General features: G+C 42.7%; 1 protein-coding gene across 2 annotated transcripts in view; it reads right to left on the reverse strand.

The window, feature by feature from the left end:
* The window catches only part of LRP1 (LDL receptor protein 1), a 207,062-nt gene that overhangs the window by 125,038 nt on the left and 55,970 nt on the right, over nt 1-26,054 (reverse strand). For both annotated transcript variants that reach the window (XM_070532085.1, XM_070532084.1), the window contains 13 exons: nt 22,804-23,034; nt 22,125-22,262; nt 19,915-20,034; nt 18,001-18,132; nt 14,439-14,555; nt 11,579-11,704; nt 8,549-8,749; nt 7,819-8,023; nt 6,566-6,887; nt 5,523-5,619; nt 1,273-1,404; nt 1,025-1,125; nt 342-468 (listed from right to left, as the gene is read on the reverse strand). In XM_070532085.1, coding sequence (XP_070388186.1) covers nt 342-468; nt 1,025-1,125; nt 1,273-1,404; nt 5,523-5,619; nt 6,566-6,887; nt 7,819-8,023; nt 8,549-8,749; nt 11,579-11,704; nt 14,439-14,555; nt 18,001-18,132; nt 19,915-20,034; nt 22,125-22,262; nt 22,804-23,034 — 2,049 coding nt within the window. The remainder of the gene's footprint in view (nt 1-341; nt 469-1,024; nt 1,126-1,272; nt 1,405-5,522; nt 5,620-6,565; nt 6,888-7,818; nt 8,024-8,548; nt 8,750-11,578; nt 11,705-14,438; nt 14,556-18,000; nt 18,133-19,914; nt 20,035-22,124; nt 22,263-22,803; nt 23,035-26,054) is intronic.

Genomic DNA, 26,054 nt, shown 5'->3' on the forward strand with positions numbered 1-26,054 from the left:
GAGATTCCACTGTACATCTTTTTTTAACGTTCTTGATGTTTTTGTGATCGCTTGTGGGTTTAAGTTTTACCATATGACAACATAACATGGCCCTAATTTTGGATAGAACAGACTTCGAGTATAACGGACCTCTTTCGCAGGATTATCACGATCCGTTGTAATGAGCGTCGACTGTATTAAACTTGGCATAGCATAAATGATAGAATGCATTTTGACAGTGCCTTCACTGGAAGCTAGTACAAACAGCATTGTGTCCCCTATCCACAACAAGAGCAGCTTTCAAGAAACAATAAATAAACAAGTAAGTAAATATGAGCTAAAACACAAGTCTGTGCACTTACCGGTGTCAATGATAGTCTCGACAGCTGAGCCTAGGAGAGAAGCCCGCTTTATCTCATTCAGGTGAGTGTCTGACCAGTAGATCATGCGCCGTTTGGAATCAAAATCCAGCTTCACTGCATGAATGACCTGAGCAGACAAGATGAAAACACTACATTAACAGGTAGGCGAAGGTGCTGTGTAAGTTATCTTATTCAGTTTACGGAACTAAAAATTAAATTATGCAGGTTAACATCCCCAAACATCACAGCATTATGAGGTGCAGCATAGTGCACAGCTCCGGTTCAACTTAGGCCACTTGGGGTTTTTAAAGTGCACCTAAATTATGGTACTCTAAAGTTTTGCACTCGGCCCTTATCAGAATGCAGCTGTAATGGGTGGCAATTGAACATGCAACCTCAGGCTTCGAAGCATAGCACCATAGCCAACTGAGCCATCATGACGAGTAATTTGAAAAAAAATTTGTCAATTATGGTGTTACCAGCTCTGCCGGAGCTTGAGTTCTGATTCTGCAAGGTTGTAAAACTATGTTTAAATGTTCTCCCTCTCCACCCCGCTTCTACAATGTTAAATGTCGTTTGAGCTGCTAGGCACAACTATGCACTCTTATGCAAGGCGGTACACTGGCAAGGAAATGCCAACAACGATGAAGTAATTTAAAGAAAAATGGAAATCTTAAGTATACCTTTGGAGAACTGAAAGGTGGAATGACATGGTAGTACGGCATATCGAGGTCAACGCCTCTAATTTCATTGGGCCTTGAAAAAAGCAGGACACGCTCCATGCCTGCAAAAAAGATGAAAAGCTTGTGTCACATTCCTCTCTACACATGAAAGCAATAGCGTGCAACCTATAACGAACCTAGACTGAAAGAGAACAAACACATGGGAAATCACTGCATGCAGGAATGACACAGCAGTTTCGAAAGCTTACTGTAGCAAGTCCTGCCATCCTCTCCGAGGCGCATGAGATGCGGGCAGTTGCACTTGTAGGTGTTGTTAAAGCTCAGGAGGCAGAGGTGAGAGCAGCCGCCATTGTTGGCAGCACAGCCGTTCTTGCCGTTGCCTGTTCCCATAGAGAAAAGAATCTCATCAACAAATGGCCTACTTATTTTTCATGCATATGACCTACTGCTGTCCTAGAACGGTATATGACACTTTGGAAAGCAAATGGTTAACATCACCGCTTGCATCACCAAATGGGCCACTCCCAAACCAGAAATGTAAGAATGGTAGGGCAAGGCCAATAGACGAGAGGGTGCCGCTTCTGAAGTGGTCATCACCATACTGCGCACTAGTCAAGGAACTGCGCAATGTTTCTGCTTGCTCATTAAAAACAGTATAAATTAAATGTTACCTTGGAAGTTTTAAGTATACACCTGCAGTGCTGGTCGCTTACTCAATGCTTGAAGCAATTTACTAATGTCATTATTTTTATTTCTCAGCTGACAGGTGATGTAGCAAGTGCCAACGAGCTGGCAGAGTGCAGTGCCATGTCGTCTGCTACCAGAAGATTGCACAATTGCAATCTCTTGGAAACTGTGCCTTTTCCAGTGACTTTATTATAACTTCCCCGAACTTCATGGAAGGCTTCTAATCCCACCAACCCGTACATCTCGTCGCCTTTTTAACTCTTGCAGCATCCAGCGCTTGCATGGTACAACATTTTCCTTTAATCAATCGTTTTTGCCTAGCGCCATTATAGAGTGGAACAATTTACCAGATAGAGTTGTCAATGAGCGCAACCCCATTATCTTCAAGCAGCTGCTAACTGATCACCTTAAACCCTAACCTTATAATGACTGTGCTTATAAGTACTGCGCCTTCATTCTTTTGCGATTGCCGTCTCACATTGTGACTGTTCTGCTGATTTGCTTTTGCATTATATTCAGTGTGCCTCTTGGCTTTTTTCTTTCTTTTTTGTTGTTGTTTGTTTGTTTGTTTTAATGCGAATCCACAGGCTGAGTCTTGTAAGAAATTGTAACCTTATCTTTGTTTCTATCCTTATCTTCTGTAACTCCCCCTTATGTAATACCTCTACAGGGGTCCTTAAGGAAAATAAATGATGATGATGATGAAAATAGAGTTTCGAAACATCACTTTATCAGTCTAAACTGATATAGTGTCTCTCTTTAGTGTTTCTTTAAAAAGCAATATAGAATGTGCACATATAACTTCCACAAATTAATGCATACAAAATTCAAATCTTTCTAAAAGCAACCTTGCACAACTGTTGGCACAAAGTAAAACTTTTGGATCAATTTTATTTCATATGTTCATTCACCACAGCTATCATTGCTGCTTTCACTTGAATCATGGCACGGTTACACAACCTGGTGGCACAAGTTCGTACACAAACTTTGCCTTCAGGTGTGGCTTCAAGGAAAAGCAAAGTGCAATACAATGAAGCTGCTCTTGAAGGAAAAGTTTGCATATGAGCCCTCCCTTTTCTTTGTACTCCTTTGCACAAAACGTTTGGCACAGGTTGTAAATGAAAAATTATGCAGATCCCACGCGCTGTGGGACTAGATGTAAGCAAAGCATTCTGTGCTATTTGCTTTGATTGAATGTAACTAGCAGTGATATTGACGGTAAATGTTTAATTTGATGCTAAACGTTACCTTGCGTGCACCACTGCTGTTTGCCGCCGTAGTATACAGAACACACAGCAAGGCATGTTTGTTTGAGGCGTTGTTGTGCACCATTGCTCATAACCTCCGAGATGGTTAGCATTGCCATTGCTTCATACGGCACATCGCATCGTGGTAGAAGTGTTAAACCTTAATTAAATTATGGGGCTGTAAATGCCAAAACCAAAATTGAATTATGAGGCACGCTGTAGTGGTGGACTGTGGATTAATTTCGACCCGCTGAGGTTCTTTGATGTGCACCTAAATCTAAGTACACAAGTGTTGTTGTATATTATCCCCGTCGAAACGTGGCTGCCGCGGGCGAGATTGAACCTGCGACCTCGAGCAATGCTTTGGTCGCAAAGCTGCCGCAGTGAGTGTTGATTTGACGTGCGACTACTCCTGTAGTGTTGCTTAGATACTACGCTGCTTTAATGCGAGCAGCATTCCAGGCAAGTTGGTAATCCATTACTCAAGTAATATTGCGCAACAAGAAACAACAACATGGACGTAAGAGAAGAAGACACACCAAGCGCAAACTTTCAACTAAACTTCTAGTACCACTGAATCGGTTTTATACATGCGAAGCAGTGTAGACTGCGCGTGCACTTACATGAAAACGTACTGCACAGTCTTGTAACATAGTTGCGAGTCATGTGATGCCGCCTCCAAGAAACTATCAATGTAAAGGACCTCTATTATTCTTTGCCGCATAGAAGCGTACTGTCCTGTGTTGAGCAATGTATTGATGAGTATGGTGCTGTTTCCTTGCAGAATGAGGCCGGCATGTCTTACAGTCAGTTTTTAGAACTTTTAGAGCTTTATCTTAATTCCATCTTCATCACTTGGGATAACCAATGTTTTTTGCAGAAGAGCGGAGTTTGTATTGGCTCTTGCATTGCTCCCATTATTAGTGACTTGTTTTTATACTGTTTAGACCATGACATTTCCCTACAAGTGCAAGGCACTGCAGTTTTTAAGATATTTAGATATGTTGGTGACTTTTTATTTTCATTGACTGTTCTTCTGATGCCTTCATTCTGGAAGGAAAGAAAACATTAGAAACGTTTCAGAAGTGCTTATTACCCCTTCAAACCACTCATGAGTTGCCGGCAGAGAAGTCTCTTCGCTTTCTTGATCTTCGCCTGAGCTTTCAGGACAGCCACACGTGTTGGTAATATGAGCCGCAAGCCAACAAGCCACTTCTGCCATATACGCCCGCACATTCTAAGCTTGTTAAGCGGGCCATTATCAGTTTGTGCTTCAAGAATGCCCTTAGCAAGTCTTGCTGCCATGTAGTGGACATAAGTTTTGAAAAGTAAACTCCATGTTTGTCCTTGGCTGGATATCCTAAGGAGGTGCAAGTGTCTGTCGTGGAACGCATTTTAAGAGCAGCATGATCTAGCTCGCAGAAGTCAGCTGCCAATGGCCCTCCCGGCAAACGCCCTAAAGTAAGTGTTGTACCTTACATGCATGGGATATCCCATAACTTGAAAAAGATGGCCCAAAGGGCGAATGTAAGAGTTGTTTTTTCTGCTCCCGACTAGCTCGGCAAAGCTTTGCAGGTTGAGGGATCCAAATGCCGTCCCATCCGATAATTGCAGAAAGCAACACTCCAAGAAGTTTGTTGAGTGTGTCCGCTGGGTGGTTTACAACCTCCTGCTTTCATGTGGGAAGCAATATATCGGGCAAACTGGGCGTTGCCTCAATGATCGGCTCCGCGAACACCGCAACAACGTAAAATATGGCACCTGTGGGTTCTTGGCGATTCATTGTTGCGATCATGGCTGCAAACCTATCGACAACGAATGCACGATTGCGTCCCGTGGCAGGATGCAGTTCATCCGTGAAATAACTGAAGCGCAGATGATTACAAAATTCAGTGATAAGTGTGTTAGTGTCCCTTCACTGGCTCTCACAGAAAAAGAACTAAAAATAACAAAGTTTCTTGGAGGTGGCATCACATGACTCGCAAACTACGTTACACGAATGCGCAGTTCGTTTTCCTGTAAGCGCATGCGTAGTCTACACTGCTTCACATGTATAAAAGCGATTCAGTGGTACAATAAACTTGGTTGAAAGTTTGCGCTTGGTGTATCTTCTTCTCTTACGTTTGTGTCGGTTTTTTTTTTTTTTTTGTTGCAGAATATTACTTGAGTAATGCTTTAATGCAGCTTTGCATCTGCACGCCCCACGTCAGTTGTTCGCTTCACATATTTGTATGGTGTTTATTTTTCAGAATTAGTAGCAAAATGCAGCACCATACTTTAAACTTCAATTTATGCAGTTTGTCCGCAACCACCGTCATGCCTAGCAGTAGTGTTTCCTCGCCTTCTCATGCCGCCTTTTCCCTCTCCCAACCTCCCTCCACGTATGGGGACTGCCTAATATGTCTGTTAAAGAGCTAGCTATACAAAAATACAATGAAATAATAAAATATCATATAGCAATTTAATAAGAAAGCCCTGTTTCTCCTCTCCATGCACTTTCCTTTGTATAAAAACCATGCGTTTCCATGCTTTTTAAGAAAACAATAACGTAAAAACCAAACTACCTTTTGGTTGCCTTGATGGGTGGAATACTTGGATGTCAAAAGGTTGTATAGCAGCCTTCTGGACTATTTGCACATCGGACCCATTCCACTTGTTGCACTGAAAAGAAAAGCATATGAGTAAGGAAGTTTGGCAAAGATGACAGGACGGGTGCTTAGCTCTTCTCTCACATGCCAGGCCGATATCTTGAAATTCTAGACTTACTTAAGGAGAGCATTTCCTGAAGGTCACATTGTGGCACAAGGCTAGAGCACAAGTTTATGTCACAGCAGTCTACAAAGTGGTCCACATGCCAGTCGTCACCTTAAATATTATGCAAGCAAGGCATAATATTCTTGCATGTTCTACTCGGTGATTCTGATAATTGACCTAAAATAAATAGCTCAACCACAAACCCAGAGAAGACACATCATCAAAGTTTTCACGGGACAGTAAAGGCAAACATTCTGATCAGATAAAGTGATCGATTAGTGCGCCGTTCTCTCCTTCTTGCAGGATCACTGGCGTTGTGCAGGATCCTGCCAGTGCACTAACATGTTTGTAACCTGTCTGCACCAAATTGCTGTGTCTTCAATTGAAATTTTCTCAGTGACTAAGTCGTTTTTTGGCGAAGAAACACACATGTACTTTCAGGATGATGATATATCACTCCAGCTAGACTTATCATAAGAAGTCAACAAACATTGACACCAAGGACAACATAGGGGGTATTTACTAAATGATTTAAAGAAATTAAAAATTAATGGAGGATGAAAAAACAGCTTGCCGCAGGTGCAGAACGATCCCACATCTTCGCATTACGCCTGCGATGCTCTACCAATTGAGCTACTGCGGCGCCGTTTCCCCATCCACTTTCTTGGGTATTTAAGTTTTTACTACTAGAATTTACCCTGGGAGTGCTAGCCAGTGCCACAGCTCACGTACCCTAGCCCTAGACTTTACCCTAGACTTAATTTTGTCTTTGGTGACCCTTAATGTCTCAAAAAAAAAAAGACAGCTACAATAAAAACAGGAAAAAAGAAACAGGCAGTAGTGAGGCCCTCACTCGTATGACTGAGTTGGTCCTCCAATCAGTCCAGTAAACGTAGTTGCCAAACAGGGTAATGGCAAATGGGTGTGACAGGGTCTCGTGACCTCGCAGGATTTCGTGGTAGTCCGAACCATCATAGCGTGACGTGTGCACAGAGTCGGATCGGGCATCAATCCAGTAGATGCGTAGTGCCACAAAGTCCAGCGTGAGTCCATTGGGCCATGCACCCCCCTGAGTGACTTCATCAATACGCAGTACCACACGCCGACCATCACCACTCATGGATGCCTGCTCAATACGTGGCGCTTCCTTGTCCCAGTCCGTCCAGAACATTAGCCTGCAGTAACAAAGCCCCTGAATGTCATACCATTCTTACAGATCATGGCTAGTCTCCAATAAACATTTCATTTCATTTCAAGATTACTATGTCCCTGATACTGTCACGACATAAGTTCTTCCAAAAATACATTCAAGACAAAAATTACGAACTAGTCTGTTACTGTGGAATACCCAAGTATAGAACATTCAGGGAATCATAAATTGAAATATATAGTCAGAGTGTTGTATAATACAGGAACAAGTAACATAAACTATGATGTCCAAATCTGTACATTATCATCATGCAAGTGTGGACACTATAGTTTTAGGTTACTTGTTCCTGTTATGATATGATATATGTTCCTGTTATGTTAAAACGTGGCCTGTGGCCACGTTTTGTCAGAATCCTTTTCCCCCGATTTTATTCCTTTCTTGTCACAAATCACATAAGCGGCTGAAGCCTGCAATAATAAAGCTATCTAGACATCCAGGCTGCTGACAAAGAACAAAAAGGATCAATCAAGAATCAGTCATGTTTACACATGAGCTTTGTCCTTCGTGCGTGTGAAGAGCTACCAGCTAAGGCCTCATTCATACATCTGCCAGCTATTCTGCTTTGCATTGATTACTACAAGCTGTCATTACAAGAAGGTTCATGAGTGATCTGGTGTCATGTAATGCAAACCTTAACTGCATTGCTTCAGTGACAGGCCTGCCACAAAGGCCCCAGCTTGTCATAGATTATTCATCCTACATATAGGCTTTTGTATAAACAGGATTGCATAATCTGGGGTTTCACAGTGTGTATATTCATGTGTGACACCAAATATGCCATTTCAAAAGAGGTCAGCGGCAGAGTAAGTTAGAAAGTAGTGAAAAGAGAATGACAGCCAGTGCAATCCCACTAAAACTCCTTCACCCCTACAAGAACAAAATTTACACCAGCTTACCCATATCTAGGATCGAGCACAATGGCTCGGGGACTTTCCATGTTTCCTGCCACCAGGGTTCTTCGGAAGCTACCATTCAGTTTGGCCACTTCGATCTGGTCAAGATTGCTTTCCACCCAATACAGATTCTCGCCTATCCAGTCCACGGCCAGGCCCTCAGCTGTTGCCAGGCCAGTCTCCACGACCACTTCAATACTTGAAAGACCTTAGATGTAAAGCGAGAAGAAAAAAAAGGGCATGAAAACATAAGCAAAGAGGTAGTCAACATTCCTCTTACATTCTTACCAGAACCTTGTAGCAAAAACACAGCGAAAGTGCCAACCTAAACATGCAAATATTATGCAAATCTCTCCAGCACAACATGAGAGTTCACAGAGCTATTCACATTTTCAGACTATCTTTTGTGACTCCAATCTGAGTTTCTTAAATCAATTAGGCAACCCACACAGTGCCCATGCTACTGCCCATTTTTTTGTGATAAGCACCCAAAATAATGGCCACCTTTTTGTTATACAACACTTATCCTTTCTTGCTTTTATTCAATGTCATGCGTGATCTCAAAAGTGAGCAGAATGCTTCACTGCACTACATATGTGTTCTATACATCTAAGTGCTAAAAAGAAAATGCAAGGTAAGAGGAAACTGGGCAACGAAGCTACACAAAGCAAAGGGAGACGTGAGAGACAGCGTGAGAAATGACAAAACTTTTCAAGAAGTCGGCTTTACTCACTTCCTGAAATGATTGAGCCCCTGTAGATCTTGTCATCCACCACGTCTGTCCAATAAAGCATGTCACCAGAGTCTGAGTGGAAGAAGTCCAGCGCAATGGTATTCTTGAGGCCGGTAATGAGTGCCCGTAGAGACATGGTGTTCAAGTCTACACTCCTTAGCTCATGTCGATTGGAGAAGATGACGTAAGGCGTTGCTGGGTCTGCAGCAGTTGAACAACACATTCAATCTCCAACGATGCACAAAAATGCACATTAATTACTTAATAATAAGACACCAACTATAAAAAGTGTAACAGCTATATTACACCTCCAAAATACTGAATGTCTGAGACAAGCCCCATCCCTTGCTTGGTTCTCACAGATATGATGAAATTAAATAAATAAATAAATAAATAAATATTGACTAAGACAATGTCCATTCTTTTCAAATGTGTTAACTCATAAATTCACAATGCCTCGAACCACTTGGCACACCTGTGGATGCAGAATATAAATTGTGAACACCATCATTTTGCCGAGATAAAAAAAAAAAAATCTAGTGTCTCTGTACAAACTGTGAGGCAATGATTACAAAGGCAATAAGTGAAAGGGGCCTACAACTCCTTCCTTCACCGATTGCTTTTTATCAGTTCTCCATGAAACCTCCTCCTTCGGAATAATCTGCCGTTAGGCAAGTTGGCCAAACACTGCAGCAATGAGTTTATTGAGTGTACATGTGTTGTGCTGTGGTCAGTTCCATATTTAACAACATCCGCTCCTCCTCACAGTATCACAATGGGCATCACGCCATCACTGAACATGAAAACCAGCATTGGCCAATTTCTTTGTAGGTATGCTTGAGAGGAACAGATTCACCAGCTGAGTGCAAGAAACAACAATAGCTTGTCAAGTATCAAGTGCCAAAACGATGAAAGAGGGGCAACAGAGGGAAGGCAAAGTAACAGTTAAATCAGTGAGACGTGCTGAAGAGCCATTTTAAAAGCAAACTTACGAAGAGACAATTATAGGCCATGATTTTGAAAACAAATGGCAAAAACAGCAGACATTAACTTAATATACAGCAGAGCCTCGTTCATACATTTTGGAAAACACCACAAGAAAAAACACACTAACCAGGAAAACGTACAATCTGAAGTAACTAAAAACATTTGACAGACTCGACTATTGTTTACATCTGCGTAATGTGAAGCGTCGCGCAGATCGCAGCAGCACGAGATACCGCATGCGTCGAGCTTGTGATGCTCCGGCGGACCAAGACGCGTTTTGTTGTTTTCCTATTGAGTGGTGTTTTAACCCTTACAGGGTCGATTTTTTCACCATATGCGATTTCCCAGGGTCGATTTTTTTTTATTGCAGATTTAAGTTCTTCAAAGGGACCTATTTCGAAAAAATATTGCCGTAATCTTTCTAGGATGACCGTACAGTGAGAAAAAAAATATTTTGCAGTCGTATATATGTACTGTTTATTTATGAATAACAACAATAAAAATAGGAAATTAACTTATAAGAATTTAAAAATCTATGCATTGTTATACCCATAGTTCAAAGGCTTAGAACAATGTGCAGACTAGAATATTTCGCAAGTCTATAATGTTCCTCCTCTTACACTAATATTTACGTTCATAGTGTAATCGAACTGCATAGGTATGCACGCTAAAGAAAACTGTGTGGTTGCGCACCCGTCAGAAAAGCAAAACATGTGACAAACTTCCACTAATCCTTCATCTTATTGCCAACCAGAGGCAATCAGTGTGCGCGTCTCCAACAAAGGAAACGCGTGCACGGCAGAATCCTTCATATGTGCACCCCTGTGAGGAAAAAAACGAGCAAGTAACAGGCAATCACCCTTTGAGCGATTAGTAACGAGATAGCCATCAGTTTTGCGAGTGAAGGAAGCGCAAACTACCCGTGGAACAAAATCCAAGCGAACCGCCACGCGCCCGCATGCACGCCAGTGCACGAGCAGTAGTAGATGCGCCAGAGCAAACAAACCATGCAACGAAAACAGAGAAAGAGGTGTGAGAAAAAAATTCCCTGTATTCCCGCATAGTGGCAGCACATGCCAGGCAAGAAAAAGTTAGGAAATTGGGGCACTTTTTAAACGTACAGACAGCGCCGTAAATATACGGCATCGCCCCTTTTGGACTTGTTCACGGCACCGCATATTTACGTCACTGACCCTGAAAGGGTTAAGAGGGCGATGAGAAACTGAAACTAAATCGAGCTGGTTGGTGACGCTGGATGCCGCCGAAGCAAAATCTGATGCCCAAATCACGCCGCCTGCAGCAGGGAAGAATGGCGCATTTGGATTATCGCCTACTAAAAGCGTGCAGTACGCTACCAATGGCACTACGTGCCACGTGCTGTGAAACAGTTAGGTGAAGATGCTAATGGCAACAGGTTTGGCAGTGATAGCTGTGAATGCGACGTGCGACGACTTGGGCAGAGATTTGTTGGTACCGAAATTAGAAACTGTGCGCACTGTCATTTTCATGTGAAACGGGCGCCTATATACTGTTCTCAACCGTGCATGTGCCTTGCACTTTTTGTTGTTCACAAGGGAGCTGGCAGCTGGAAAACATATACGATCGCAGTCTGCAGCAGGGAACGGCGGCGTGCTTCAGTTATCGCCTATTAAAAGCGTGCGCTATGCTTCCGACGGCACCATGAAAACAAACATAACGGGAACATATCAACGAGGTTCTACTGTATTTACTGTCAGCTTTAGCATGCATTGGGAAGCAATTGTTTTCGTTTCACGCTTCTTTAATTTTAAATATAGCGTACCGCAGCCATGAAGAAAAGCTTGCAAATGAGCAATGCATGGAAGCACAAGATCATCTAATGTGATGATTTATTGCCCTTAAGACTTCCCTTAGTTTCCACAACACATCTCACAAAGAAAGTTGAAAAAGCTTTTCATTCCAAAAGGGCTGCCCTGTTACAGTAACAAGAAAACCCATAGACATCCATAAAGTAAGGCAGAAAGTAATGCAACACATGCTTGGAAGGTGTGCCAAATTCCTCACCAGTGCTTTTGCAGGTAAACATGTCTGAGGCAAGCTCATAGCCTTTCTCACATGTACACTTGTGTGAATGCTTCAACTGAAAGCATTTCTGGCTGCATACGCCCCATTGGGAGCATGGCTTCTTATCTGAAAACAAAAAAGAAGTGATCAATGTTACATAGCCATGCGACAAAGCTTTAAAAAAAAAAACATGGGACACGGCTTGCATCTAGGGCCAGCTGTTCAATTGAACAGCCGAGTGAGCGGTGAGCCCAAGTGCCCACCACTGTATTCTCTCATTTTCCCGCAATAGGTTAGCCACATTCAGCCATGACAGATGATGTGGCTGCCTATACCTTCACCCTTTGACTGCCAATTTTTTTGCCTTACTGCTACACAACCCTTGCCGTTTCTTTTTTTTTTATGTGTTGGTTCAGTGGACATTTCGTGCTACATAGAAGCTGCTTTTTCGTAGACATTTTCTATCATTCCAGTATTTGAAAACAGTTCATAAATTACTTTGCATGTCATAATCCGAGCAGGCAGACATGTTACGCTGGTCATGGCCATGATGGCACTTCCAATACTGAGTCCCTGGCATTCTTTCCCCACTCTTGTTGGCTCAGTGGACATTTCCTGCTGCATAACCACTGCTTCTCCATTGTCAGTTTCTTTTGATTCATAATCAATCAAGTATTCATAAATCTCTTTCCCTATCAAAGTGCAGATGGACCTGTCACACTGGTCTGCCACGGCTGCCCTGTTGTGACAGAGTGACAGAGTACTGAAACATTTGTTTGCTCCACTTGCAGTGAGAACTTCAAATGTTTTTATGCGTTTAGATGCCCTCTTCATTGGCACAACAGATACACAATGTTATTTTTGGCGCAAGTTGCTCCTGGAGAAGCAGGGAATGCGCAGAAAACATAAAACAAGTATATTCAGGAATGCCGGGGGCTGGGCAAATGTGGGTGCCTGAGTTATCTTGGGAGTGGCTGTCAAAGGGGTAATTGGTAATTCGGAAACCCCTCTTTACTTAGCGCATTCTCTTAAGGGGGGAGGCTACACTTGAAATACAACTTTTTTATTTGTGGACAGATCTCAATGAAATTTTCACACATTGTGTATTTTAATATGCAGATTCTAAAAATATAATTAATTTTGCCGTAGGATAAGTAGTTTCTGATATACTCCAAATGCATTGTATAAGCTGAGTCCTTTGTTTGGAGGAAAATTAGCTTCTAAACAGAAAACCATAACACAGTAATTTGAGTATAAAGACTATCTAGGATGTTCAGGGAGTGCCATAAGGTATTATTCAATGTTCTAGGCTAATCTGAGCAAGAGTTAGAGCTCATCAAAGTTGTGAGAAAAAAATGCCATCTTGAGATGTCAAGTATGTGACCCATTTCAAAAACTTTTTGAGAAGAGTGCTGCTTGGAAAAGGTGCATATTGCTTACTGCATACATTTATCTTTCTGGCAAAAAAAAAATTATGTTGATAGCTCAAATAGGACAGAAGCTATTTTACCTCCAAAATTGGAAGTCTGTCGGAATTGTTGTTTTGAGAAATCAAGGAAAAACGTTCTGCAACATCTTTATTGAGAACATACCAATAAAGTCTCAAGGAAATTCACTAGGGGCATAATCTGGATACATCCTATCTTTTTGCCGCTTTTTGGCCAGCTTCCTTGCGCTCAAAGAGGCTTCTCGCTTCTTGCTGGAGTTAGCACTTCGAAGGTCCGGCGCTCCGGACGTTTTCCGGCGCTCGCTGCGCGCTCGCTACTTTCTTCAGTCGTGAAGGAAACGGTGCCTGCACGATCTGTGCCAACACGCGTGGCGTGGGCGGACGAAGTGTTGACGCTAGACGCGCCAGTTTGCAGCTCGGAACTCGATCCGGTAGAATGTCCAGGCAGACCAGCAACCGGCAACTCCGCGAGTATGACAGGCCTAGCCGCCTTCCGTCGCGCATTGCACAGCCGCTTGACGCGTAGTAGCGTTGAGACGACAATCTTTTCCAGCCATCCGGGCAGCGAAATGAGCATCTTATCAAACGTCGCGAAGCAAGCGGCTGAACAAACGTAGACAGCGGCGCGATGAAACCAGAGATAAACAAACGTAGCGAGACGCGAGAGCGGTCGAGCGCGCGCCGACGAGCACCGGACCAATAGGAGCGAGGCGCGCGGGGGTGTGCGCGCTTTGGCCAATCGGCGGCACGGACGCATCCTCCAGAAATGACGCGATAGCGTCGGTTTCCCTTCACCGACGCCATTTTGAACTGGTGCAAAATGCGCACAAAGAAAACAGCTTCAAAACAAGCGCAAGATGGCGGCCATCGGCCACCGCGTTCGCAAATGGTGACGGCGCGAAGTTTGAACATTTTTGACCAAATTTTGCTGATTTCGCGTTCACCCTGGCCCCTTTAAGCGCGATTTTTTATTATTTTCCGATTAAATTTAGCTTCTAGATTTCGCGGAGGGATTCTTGAATGTATAAACGTAGCGAAAATGCAGTTTTCCAAAAATCGACCTTTTTGTGATTTTTTGCCGTTTCAAGACCCGCGTCCCCCCTTAAAAGAATGTTCAACAATGTCAACTACAGCTAGCTGGCCTACACAAACTGTTAGTTCCAAATATAATAAATGCTTTCCGAGGGTACACATGGTTGTGATCCATTGGTTCTATGAACTTGAACCTGACCGCGGTTGCCAAGCAGGTGTGCAGTAACTGTGGTGCACGAAGTGCTGAGACATATTGCCATTGGCACACCCCCTATATTTACACTGTGAAACACAAACGGCACCTCTTCTTGAGGCAAAGTAGTTGTGTAATGTTGGTGCGTGTTATGAGCACTGTGTATTACTATGTGAATAATAGCCCACCTGTGCATGATCGGCCATTGATGGCGAGCTGCAGACCGTCCCTACAGTAGCATGTCCTGCCATATGGTGTGGGCCGACAGAAGTCTTCACAGTCATTAGGGGTACACAGGCCTTCATCTGCAAAAGTATACATTTATATAAAACTTTACACATGCCTATAAAGTGTCAGTCTTAATACTTGATGTATGACGAGTCTGTCATGCGACTTGCAAAACAACCAACAGTAAAATCTGTAAGAAATATGTCACGAGAGCAGTATAGATCTTGTTCTACTACAGCACGGAAAAGATAGAAAAGTATTTTATCTTTTCATAGTGAATATTTTGTAATGAAGTTAAGTGGAGCAGTGCTTCTCATTTGGGAATCCCTCTGAGGTCAGAAAACGTATCTGTAAGACCTAAAAACCCCACTCTTTGTTTGCTGATGCTTTTTACTTTTACAGTTAGATCAGACGACCAAGTGGATCTTCCATTGGCAAATCAGTCGGCGCTTGTGAGTAAGCTCACACCTTCTTCGCACCTCCATCTGCGTCAACAGTTGTCGATTAAAGGGGTACTGAAACACTTTTTTATTCATAGAATGGGCTCACTATTAAAGCATGTCATCCCATGAATCTCTTGCCGAAAACATTTTGAGAATTCCTTCAACTTTAAGCGGAGTTATCGCACCAATACTCGGCTTTTTCTCTCTTTTCGTCTGCATTAGTGCTCTGGAATCTACCCAGCAGAGAAGCCAAGAGCGCAAAACCCCGGCCAAAAGTTGAGTGTCGCAGCAGCGAAAGGGCTCATCGCAGCACCCCGCTGCCATCTCAGATGCCATGTACAGCAGACGCAACTGCACGCAGTGCAAAGGTGAAATTACTTTTCTGTCTTTTTGAAATCAGAGACATATATATTTTTCACTTATTTAAAGGGACCCTGAAACGATTTTGGCGATTTTCTACAAACGTACTGAATCGTTAGAGTAGGTCCTTCTGATCATTAATTGACACATCTAAGTGCTCTGCGTAAAGCGTGTAATTTATTATAAGGTTTTAAAAATGCACATCGCTGTCGATCGTAGCGCAGTGCTCGGCGGAGTTTTAAGCCGCCCCTACCCATATGATGCAAATAACCCATATTACGTCACATGGGCGAGCTATCTGATTGGCTGACCAGGGCGCGTGGTCGATAATTTTTCCAACTTTATGGTAAACAAATGATCTTCGTAATAGTTGGAATGTTAGTTAATTTGCTTTTATAAAAAGAAAGTAGCATAAAGAGAATGCACAAGAACAATTTTTCAGTACACTTAAGCACTTCCGGCACACAGCAAGTGTCGTCTGCTTGCGTTACAACGTACTCCATTTTGACGAGAGCTCCGCGGTCAGAGTTGGTGTCAGTCTTTTCGCGAGCACTATGATTCGGCTTTGTTGCCTTGTGGGCTGCAAACGTAGCGACTGGCAATATGTCAAGCTGCGACATCGTGTCCCTCTGCAAGGCAGCGTACGGGCGAACTGGCTGCTGCGCAGGATTTGCGCGTTTGTGGCCGTCACTTTACACCGGAAGATTACTAACGCAATAGCGTTTCGCGAGTCCCGCATTAAGGCAAACGTAAGCGCAAGGGGACAGGATCTGGCCGCTTGACTGTGCCGTAACGGGATGAGCCGAAATGAGCAGAAGGGCAAATGTGAATGGTCTGCACGGTGCAGCCACCTGGTGGCATAGAGCTCAACCATACACAGTAGCAGCAACGAAGCCTTTCCTTCTTTGCTGCTGGTGCGTACTTTTCGCAGGAGTTTAATCATCAACACGTTGTTTTTATAAATGTTTAAAATGTTTTACACTTCATTAGAGCAATATTAGCGCTTTGTTTGACTGGTTAAGCGCTGCGCCAACAAGTGTCTGGACCATGCAGACCGATCAGGCCGCTCACGTACGTCTACGCCAAAGTTCCGTCATCAGCTTGAGTTTATGCCTCCAGTCATTTGCCGAAATGACCAGCTTGCCTGTGGTTAACGGAATACCAGACACGTTCGGCGCTACGACAGAATGCTCGCAACGCACGCTGCTTCGATAGCTCTCGCTTGGGGTTGACAGCCAAGCAGCTAGCGGAGAGGTTTCGCGCGGGCTGGGGCGGGCTCCAAAACACCCGGAAGTCGACGATGTGACGTCGCATCATGACGCAGGACCAGTGAAGGCGGAGCTTAGCCCCGCTCGCTCGGCGGACGAGTTGAGAAGGAAAAGCATGGCTGGGGAGGAGGGTAACTTATAATCGCTTGTAGCTCCATTAATACGTAACGCTTCACTTAAATTGTGGTGCGAATGTTCTACTTAAGCTGTACCCTACGCGTCTACAAAATTTGTCTGAACCGTTTCAGGGGCCCTTTAATGGAAAATTAGCAATTATGAATTACTGAGAATGTTCTTGTAGACATAAAATAAGCCAATAGCATTGGTAGGCTGACTGCTTTCAATGACGACATTGCAGATGTGAGAGCAAATGTCTGTTAACTGCTTTTTACAAGTGATTGTAAAATATCTGCTGCATGAATAATAATATTTGGCTCACGTGTTCACAGGAGCCTCGTTAACACATCGGCAACTTTTTTTTTTTTCCACAAGGCTCAAAAAGTGTTTAAGGGCCCCTTTAAAATGCAGCATTGCATTGTTCATTGCCACTGCACATAGATGTCTGAACACAAATGTGATCGAAGATATGCTAGATGTTCTTCTTTATTTTGTCAACAAAAAGTTTAGTTACACTCATAATTATAAATACTACCATCGTTTTGCTGTAATTACATCCATCCACTACCCTTCCCAGAGGAAAAATTTACAAAGGTCAATGAATCATTCCAGAAGGCCACATAAAGAACTGCATTTATAGTCCACATTAACTGCTCACTAGAACATGTGTTTTCTCACTTTGACTGTTTGTTTTACTTACTTTAGGCAAGAGTACCTTTGAATTCATGTGCACAGGTCACCATGACTTCAACTTATTTGCAATTTCATGCACACTTTTGAAGAGTCCACTTTTCAGCCAAAGGTAGCAACCTTTGTAAATAGGAAAGCATTCTATTTAGAATGCTTCTTGTCTTTATCCTAATGTTTCCCCACTCACTGCCATTGTGGGTTGAAACTAGGGAACTACATAAGTGTATTCCAAACAAGCCTATACATTGAATAAGCTACGTTTCGAATAATACATTTGGAATAAACTTCAGTTGTGAGTTAGCGCTCGTCCCTGTCTTTTCTCGGCATTGTCCTCGTGCCTCCGCACAAACTATTTCAGTATGCATTTCAACCAACTAGATCAACTATCTTCTCTCCTAGCTACACATTGAAAGCTAGACAGGCTTGGTTTCAGCAACGTCAAGGAAACTCTCACGGCTTTGCGGCAGTGCACTCAGTTTGTGCTTCAAGGGATCTTGGTTTGAATGCTAACCTCACAATTGTTTCTGGTGTTTTCTCTTACATAAATTTATGTGGCACCAACCACACATGTTACCTGAAACCAGGAGGAAAAGGCCATAACAGTTCTTGCAGCAAAAGATAGAACAGCAAGTGCATGTGCTCACCACAGAGGCCACCCTCATCTGAGCCATCCTTGCAATCTGGGACCTTGTCGCAAAGGCGTGTGACCTCTATGCAGCGAGTGTTGTTGTCACAGGTGTGACTGGGCTTGGGGCACTTGAGGTGGGACACAGATGCTGCAAAACGGGTGTATTCACACAAGGAATAAAGACCAGCTTCTTAATTCAGCTTGCTTGGTCAAACCAGCAAGAAACCATCCCGCAGTGTGTAGATGTTGTTCGTTGGTTATTGTTCTTGCTCTTGCAAAACACTAAGCATCTGACTATTCACATTTTGCATAGTGTTTCATATTCTTTAGGTGGCAAGTAGTAAAGAACAGACAAATCTAACGTAATTTTGGCATCGTCATTTTGCCAGAACTCCAAATCTGTGCAACAAACATTACAAAAAAGCAGCATATCCAACAAGTTGGAATTTCCATACAGCGAAGCTTTGTGTGAGTGCATAGAGTCGAAACACGAGTTTTTGTGCTTCCATTGTTTAAAGCGGCAAGCATGTTCACATCTTTCTTGGAAATTAAAGCCCCTACCGACAAAGCAGAAGGTGCGGGCAAACAGCCCATTGAGCAGGCCGTCAAACAAGAGACGCGCGCTTCATACTAATCACGGGGCATCCTGGCATTTTTCATGTTCTTATTTTTTTTCTTTTCACGCATGGCCGTCGCCATGGATGAGAGTGCCATCTGGTAGCGATGCAAGGAACCCAGCAGCAGTGACATCGGGTGCATGCATCCTTCGATGTGGTTGGTCGGCCTACTCGGCTGCAGAACAGCCATGCTGCAGCACCCACAGTCATGAAAACCCAGTGAGGTTTGCAAAGAAAAGTTTCACTTTTAAAACATAATGCAAGTAGGTTCTACAGCTAAGCTATAAAAAATGCCTGATAAACCACAGTTCAAGGACTGATCACAGTTCCAGTCCTTTGTTTCAATGTGACCAACAGGAAGCAATGAAAATCAAACTCAGAAAAACAATATATATATATATAGGCATTGTGAGAAAGTCGTCACATACACATAAGAATGTTAAAACGTGAAGGCAATGCTTTGCCAGTGCTAATAAACTTCTAGCTTGTGGGGATGCTTAGTTCTTCTAAACTAATTGACTGCCTCACTTCTCCTGATATCTGTCTTCTCTGCATGGCTCTTGTATCTAATGTTCGGCTTCCCCCCTTGACATGCTAAGGTAGGGAGTAGAGGTCGGCAGTTTCCGACTGCAACGAGAAATGATATGTGAGTGTTGCGACTTCAGCGCCACCTGACAGTGAAATAACTAAGGAGTAACAGGAACTTGCTTTCTTCTCTTCATCTGCGGCATGGTGTCTACTGCACGCTCATTGGGGTGCATTGCTGGACTGTCTCGAGGAACAGCTTCCCGTATGTCTTTGATATGGCGCCATCATGGGTGAATGCAATTGCTCGCATACACCTTCGTTCATGAAACTTCAGGGTCAAAGAACTTGGGCACCAGGGTCCAGCATGGACGAGCATGGCGAGTTGAACTTCAATTCCTCAGCATGTCCCATTTCTTGCATTTTGGCTAGCTATATTATTGTATAAGAGTAGCAATAACTTCCCTATTTGTTTGCACTGTTGTGTTGTCGTTTCCTTTGTTACGAAGCGCACAGGAGCCAAGCAAGCTTTAAAGAAATGTAACAGAAAACATCAAAACACATGCTGCCAGTATAGGAGACCTCATAGCAGTAAATGAATATCCTCGATTTCCATCCTTCAGCACAAACTCAACCACACTGAAAGCTCTTTGCTTGATTGCGAACTCTGTGTGTTTCACATCCATTCTGAAGTGAAAATTCACAGTCAGTAGCATACAAGCACTCTATTACCACAAAACACCTCGTTGACTACAGCCGATATGGCAAGGCACAGAAATTGCACTCACTGCAGTTCTTTTCATCAGAGTTGTCCATGCAGTCATGATCGCTGTCACAAACAAACTGAGCTGGAACGCACTCCTGCCGGTTCTCACAAAGAAATTCATTCGAGGAACAGTTTACATTGCCTGCAATGAGTAAGCAAGGAGATTATGATCCTGTTGCCAAAATGTAAGAATTGCTTTTACTCACAGGAGTGCGATTATCATTTTTTTTTTTTAGAATATGAATTGAATATGCACACCTAGGATCAGACATAAAATTAAATATTGGATAATAAAGAGAAAAACACACTCATTTACAACTTTTCTACACTGTTAGGTTCACTTGCCCTAATTAATTCACGATTTGTCACACGATAGAGGAAGAAAATGCATAAAGTCTAGTCACCAAGTACTGCAGTTCCACATAACCCACATCCCTAGGTAAACACAATGCATGCATCTCTCAGTCAATTGTTATACAGTAGAACACTGTTGATATGTTTTTCAATAAACCGCAAGATAAAAACGTAACAGCCAGGAAAATGTAAGTGTGAGGAAGGGCACAACTTGCCACAGCAACGTCAGAAACAGCTCTGAATGGCTGCCAGTACAGTTACCAGACATCTCAGCTCTCGTACTGTGACCAGGGACGGCGTGTGTAGGCCCCAAAATAATTTTAGCCCTGCGCTCGCTGGATTTGACCAAGTGTGCATGGTTCCCGATAGCTTTTAACTCTTCAAGGGTACGTTTTTTTCGCCAAATGCAACCGCCCTAAGGTCAAATTTTTTTACAGCAGATAGCAGATCTAAAATCTTCAGACTGACCTATATAGAGAAAAATTTACCGCCATATTTGTAAAGTGACCCTGAAGTGACAAAAAAACATTTTCCTTGGGTAAACATGCACTGTTCATGAATGCAGATGGGCTTCCATAAATACTTACACATAATAAGAACAAAAGTGAAGATACACAGAAACAGGTATATTATGATTTGGCACTTGGGTAGTAGTCAGCAGCGGAGGAATCACTGCTAGACTCGCAGCAGAGCAACCAACGCACATGCCGATAGCATAATTGAACCGTGTATGTGAGTACAAGCAAGAATACTTCATGATTGTGCACCTGTCAGAAACATGAAACGAGTCTGAAACTTGCAGTAATCCGTTCTTTCACCAACAAGGGGCAACCAGTTATTGCGAGCCGAGTCTCGAGAAAAGAAATGCAGGCATGGCAGCATTGTTTGTATATGACTGCATAATTTGCATATTCCAGCGCCCGACTGTGAACAAATATAATCGCACCCTTGTGAGTAACAGATGAGCAGGCATCTAGCAGTGAACCTTTGAGACATAATAAACCAAATAGACTTTACTTTTTATTAGCACAACGAACGGAAACAGCCTGCGAGACTGAACTAAACCGAACTGCATTGCGCCCTCGCATGTGCGGATGCACGAGCACTCGCTGAAATGCCAGCGTAAAGAAGCCGTCGAACGAAAACCATGAGACTACGGAGAAAAAATAAAAAGAAAGAAAGAAGAAAAAACCTTGTCTCCACACAGGGCGGCAGCACTTGCTGGGCAACAAACAGTTAAAAAATTGGTGCAGTTTTCAAACATACAGATGGCACCATAAAAATATGGCATCAACCATTTGGGACTTGTTAGCGGTGCCGTATATTTATGGCATTGACCCTCAAAGGCTTAAATAACGCATGTTTTCGGATGCTTTGTCAACTGCTCTGTGCAGTGCCGCATTTTATGCAATTTCGGTCACTTCTTACAATGTATAGGTTGCTTGCTGCAACATACTGGTCACTCGTTGCAACATATTGGTCGCTGGTTGCAACATGCGAGAGCAAATTTCCTTCTGTAGCGCTAAATTTATGTGACCACCATGTTCAAATACAACGTAAGATGTGGGAACATTACAGAGTGAAGAGACATCAAATGGGAACATAATACATGGGAGTCAATGGGGTTTGGTTCAGGACTGCAAAAATGCAATGCAGCAGCCGGGAAAATGCAACAGCGAGGAATGTATCAATGAGGTTCCACTGTACCAGTTCCCATATGTACCCATCTATCAGCTCATGTGATGGCTTTATGTCTTCACTCCCAGCATGCCCTTGCAATAATAACAGTGAAGCACAGGAAAATTATTTTTGATGAGGACTGAAATACTAGTTAGTAAGTCCCTAAAGGAAACGCTCATTACAGTAAATGTCACTCACCGCATCCTTTCTCATCACTCCCGTCAAGGCAGTCAGGTTTGCCATCACAATGCCAGCTTTTAGGAACACATTGGCCATCCCCACAGCCAAACTGATCTTTGTGGCAAGGTGGCACATTGGTGCTGTTGCGACTTCCCGCTGTCAGAAATGAAAAAAAAAAAAAGGTGCAGTTCTATATGACGCGCTTTTTCCTAATGGAAAGCCCCCCAAGAATATGACAAATAAAGGAAACCATTAGGTTGTGAAACTGTGTTCTCTACTGACAATATTTATTACGTTGCCACAAGCCAGAGAGGACAAATCTGCAAATCCATGATCTCTGAATGGTACAATTAGTGATGATGGCTAATATGAAAAGCTTAAAATGAAACAGTGCTTTATCTGTGCACACTATTTACATCTCATGAAATGCAAAATTAATGCATAACTCATATCATTAAAGGATAACATTCGCATACAGCTTCGTTTAGCTTATATGTCGTGGTCTAACACGCAGCAGGAACATCATCTGCATATATCATGTCCAGACTAACATTTTACCCACGCATTTGCTGCCATTAAGAAGTTCATTTAATGTTAGTTAATTCAAAGCAAAGGTAAAGAATATGATGATAAGCCACAGTACTAATGTGCAGAACCACATAACAGGTGCACATGGGCAATAAAGAAAGTGGCGTACTGCAGTTAGCTTCGTCCGAACCATCCTGACAGTCCCAGACGCCATTGCAGACGAGGGCATCCCAGATGCAGTGACCGGTACCACACCGGTGGCCACGATCGCAGGACACAGCTGCACAGTCCTTTTCGTCTGACCCATCCCGACAGTCGTCATCCACATCACACACGTAGTCGAGGGGAATACAACGCTGGTTGCTGCACCGGAACTCAGTCACATCGCAATCTGGATACACTGCATGTCAAAGGGCAGAGGTGCTCAACTTCACGCAAGGCAGTCACAGTTACGAATGAAGCAAGTCACTGACTATAAACAAAACATAATGATACATCGAGATCCATACGAATCCTTTGTTATTTGTCAAGAAGGGTTACATACAGATCTTCTCGAAATGTCATTTTCTTTCTATGGCCAGTAACCTGCTTCATTCATGACTAAATTTTACCTGGCCAGATCGTCTTTCATTGACCTCTTAACTACAGTACAATCACACCTAGGGCATATATATTTAGAACAGATTAAACATGGTTCTGTCAGCATTGCATATGATGAACATAGGCTCTCTTCGGAATGCTGTAAAATGACTCGCAACAAAACTTGGGTACAAACGCAAGTTGATGGATGCAAAAACCGTAGCAACTTGTCAGACGAGTAGCAAGAACAGTACTAAGAAGGTCATCTGTGCATGTGCACTACAATTAGACCACAGCATACACATTCAAGGCATAAACCATAACACAGGTAAATTATCACACAGGACCTAAAACATACAATGCTAACACACATTCAACGACCTTGTATTAGCTCATACACATATTACTGAACCTAATTAATTAGGGGTGTGCAAATATCTGAAAGGTACAATATTATCGAACATTATATTCTCAATATTCGTATTCAATTTGAAAATTTTTGAATATTCAGTGGATATGAATATTTGAATCAAATCAAATATATTGCTGGTTGTGCAGGAGCAAATCTGGTTCTTAGAATTTGTTTCTATTTATTATAAGAATATTGGGACAATATTGTGCCAAATTTTGTAATGATTTCGTGCTGCTAGCGAAATTTTGCTTGTAAAGCACACTTAGCCACTAAACGTATAAACCTAGAGGAAAAGCCAGCCTCTCGATAGCAAAAGATACAGGCAGGTTATTTTCTTTTTTTCTTTTTTTTCTTTTCAGCGCGACCTTTTATTCTGACCTTATTGCTTGACAGCAAGTACGATGAGTGACGACTGGTACAGAGCCAAATGGCTCTGAGCTTACGGGCATCTGATGCGGTATAATAAGGCACAGCCTGCCGAAGACAGCTAGTGGGCATTACTAAGTTTTCCAAGTTAACATGAGCCAAATACACAGTGTTTTAGTATAACGGCTTACTAGTCTAGTTTTTTGCCACTGACAATGTAATTGCAATGTTCCAACATAACAAATTAACCTAACTTTCTAATAAATGAATGTGCATATCATTATGTGATATTCAATTTGATATTCGAAGCTAGGTATTCTTATTTGATTTGAATTTCAAAATTTTGATATTTACACAAGCCAATGGCTTTATCCTGAACCAGCTTGACCAACAGATAGTAGCCACATCCAACTTGTGCATTTTGAAGTACTGTCAATCGCTCAATGTGGAGCTATGCCGGCCAAGGCACATAGCCAGGAGTGACAAGGAGTGAGCCCCCACTGGCAAAGTGTGCACGTAGTCTGACCTTAAGTTCCATGAGGTTCAAGGCTAGTTGAGTGTTCAAAATTAGTTTAAATTAGTGAGACCCAACAGGTACAACCCCAATATGCAGGGTGGCCAAAGTTTAATTCCTACGCAGGCAGTCGCAGCCAAGCGTAAACAGATAATAGGAATCTTTTGGAAGTATGTAATCCTTATCAAAATTCGAAAGCAGATTTCCACTTACTTCAGCCTGTTTATTAAAGTGCGTCAATAAATATAGACAGTAACAGTAGGAAGAAGCAGACTAAGTCAAACACCCTTCTTGATTAATGTCAGCTATCAGCCAACAGCAGCTAGCTTGGGAAATCTTGCGTATGATGACATATACAAGCTGTCAGCAGCTTCAAAGTGGGCGAGGAGAAGGCCTCGTTTGAAAAGAGTGTTCGAGAAAAAGGTGACTTCACACTCTGTTTGTGAGCTCCGCCCACCACGCGCAACTATAAAATTTGGCTGAGGTGTTCACAGCAGCTTATGCTATCTGCAGGGTGCGATTTTTCACCAAACCCAAAGGGTGGTTCACGACCACTTTAATCTTGCTGGTTACTCCAGTGTTGAGAAACTGTTATTTTTTGGCAACCAGCATTCAGAAAACAGCAGACGGCAAGGCGCTTGATTAAGGACGCAAGTCTGCAGAAAAGCTTTCCCATGTTTTGTCAGCCCTGACTGAAATCATGAGCTTCTTGCCATCTCAGTTAATTCACAGTTTGAATGCCAGACACCAGCTAGTAAAAGGTAATGAATGCTCTTGGAAATTCCTAATGTGCCATAGTGCACAGCCTTGCCATAATAAGCAAACTTCCCATTGTTACCACCTTTGGAGAAACATCGTAGTAGGGCTTCTAAATGCACCCTAATTTTGGACCTCGTGTATAACACCCCACAACAGAAAAATGTAATTTTGAGGGCTCCAATCATGAGAAAAAGTAGCAACAATAAAAACATTTAGCAGGCAGCTGCGCACATCTTCTATAGTGTCATAAAAAAAAAAGTTAATTTTTGTTTTTATCGTGCAATTCTCTACATCAAAAGTTTTAAACTCTAAGTTGTCAGAGTGATGGTTTTTCAGTTTCAAACTAGTGAAATTATTAAACTGTCTGTTTGTAAGTGCAAAAGCAAAATGGGTTCTGTCAAAATGCTCAAACTCCGAATCATTACTAAAAATTTACTCAAATTGTCTAAAAGGGAATCTAGAGATCATTTAATAACATACAATGAGATTACCAAACACTACTATTTAGGACACAGGCAATTCCCATTGCCACATTCAAAACTGAACAGGGCTCAGGCAGTCTCACTGCGCTTATTGCAAACGGGTACATATCCCACACTGTACACCTTTAATAAAATATATCCAGAGAGGGAGATTAAGATGGACTGCAACGATTGTAATGGCATCATTGGAGTCAGAAATATGCTGGCAGGGTGTCCTGCGACTCTCCCCAACCTCGTTGAAGAGCCTCTGGACCTCATTACAATACAAGTTTTCACATACACACGCACACCAAGATTTCTCAACATGA

This window comes from Dermacentor albipictus, chromosome 1, assembly GCF_038994185.2.
Source record: "Dermacentor albipictus isolate Rhodes 1998 colony chromosome 1, USDA_Dalb.pri_finalv2, whole genome shotgun sequence".
In the NCBI taxonomy this organism is placed as follows: Eukaryota; Metazoa; Arthropoda; class Arachnida; order Ixodida; family Ixodidae; genus Dermacentor; species Dermacentor albipictus.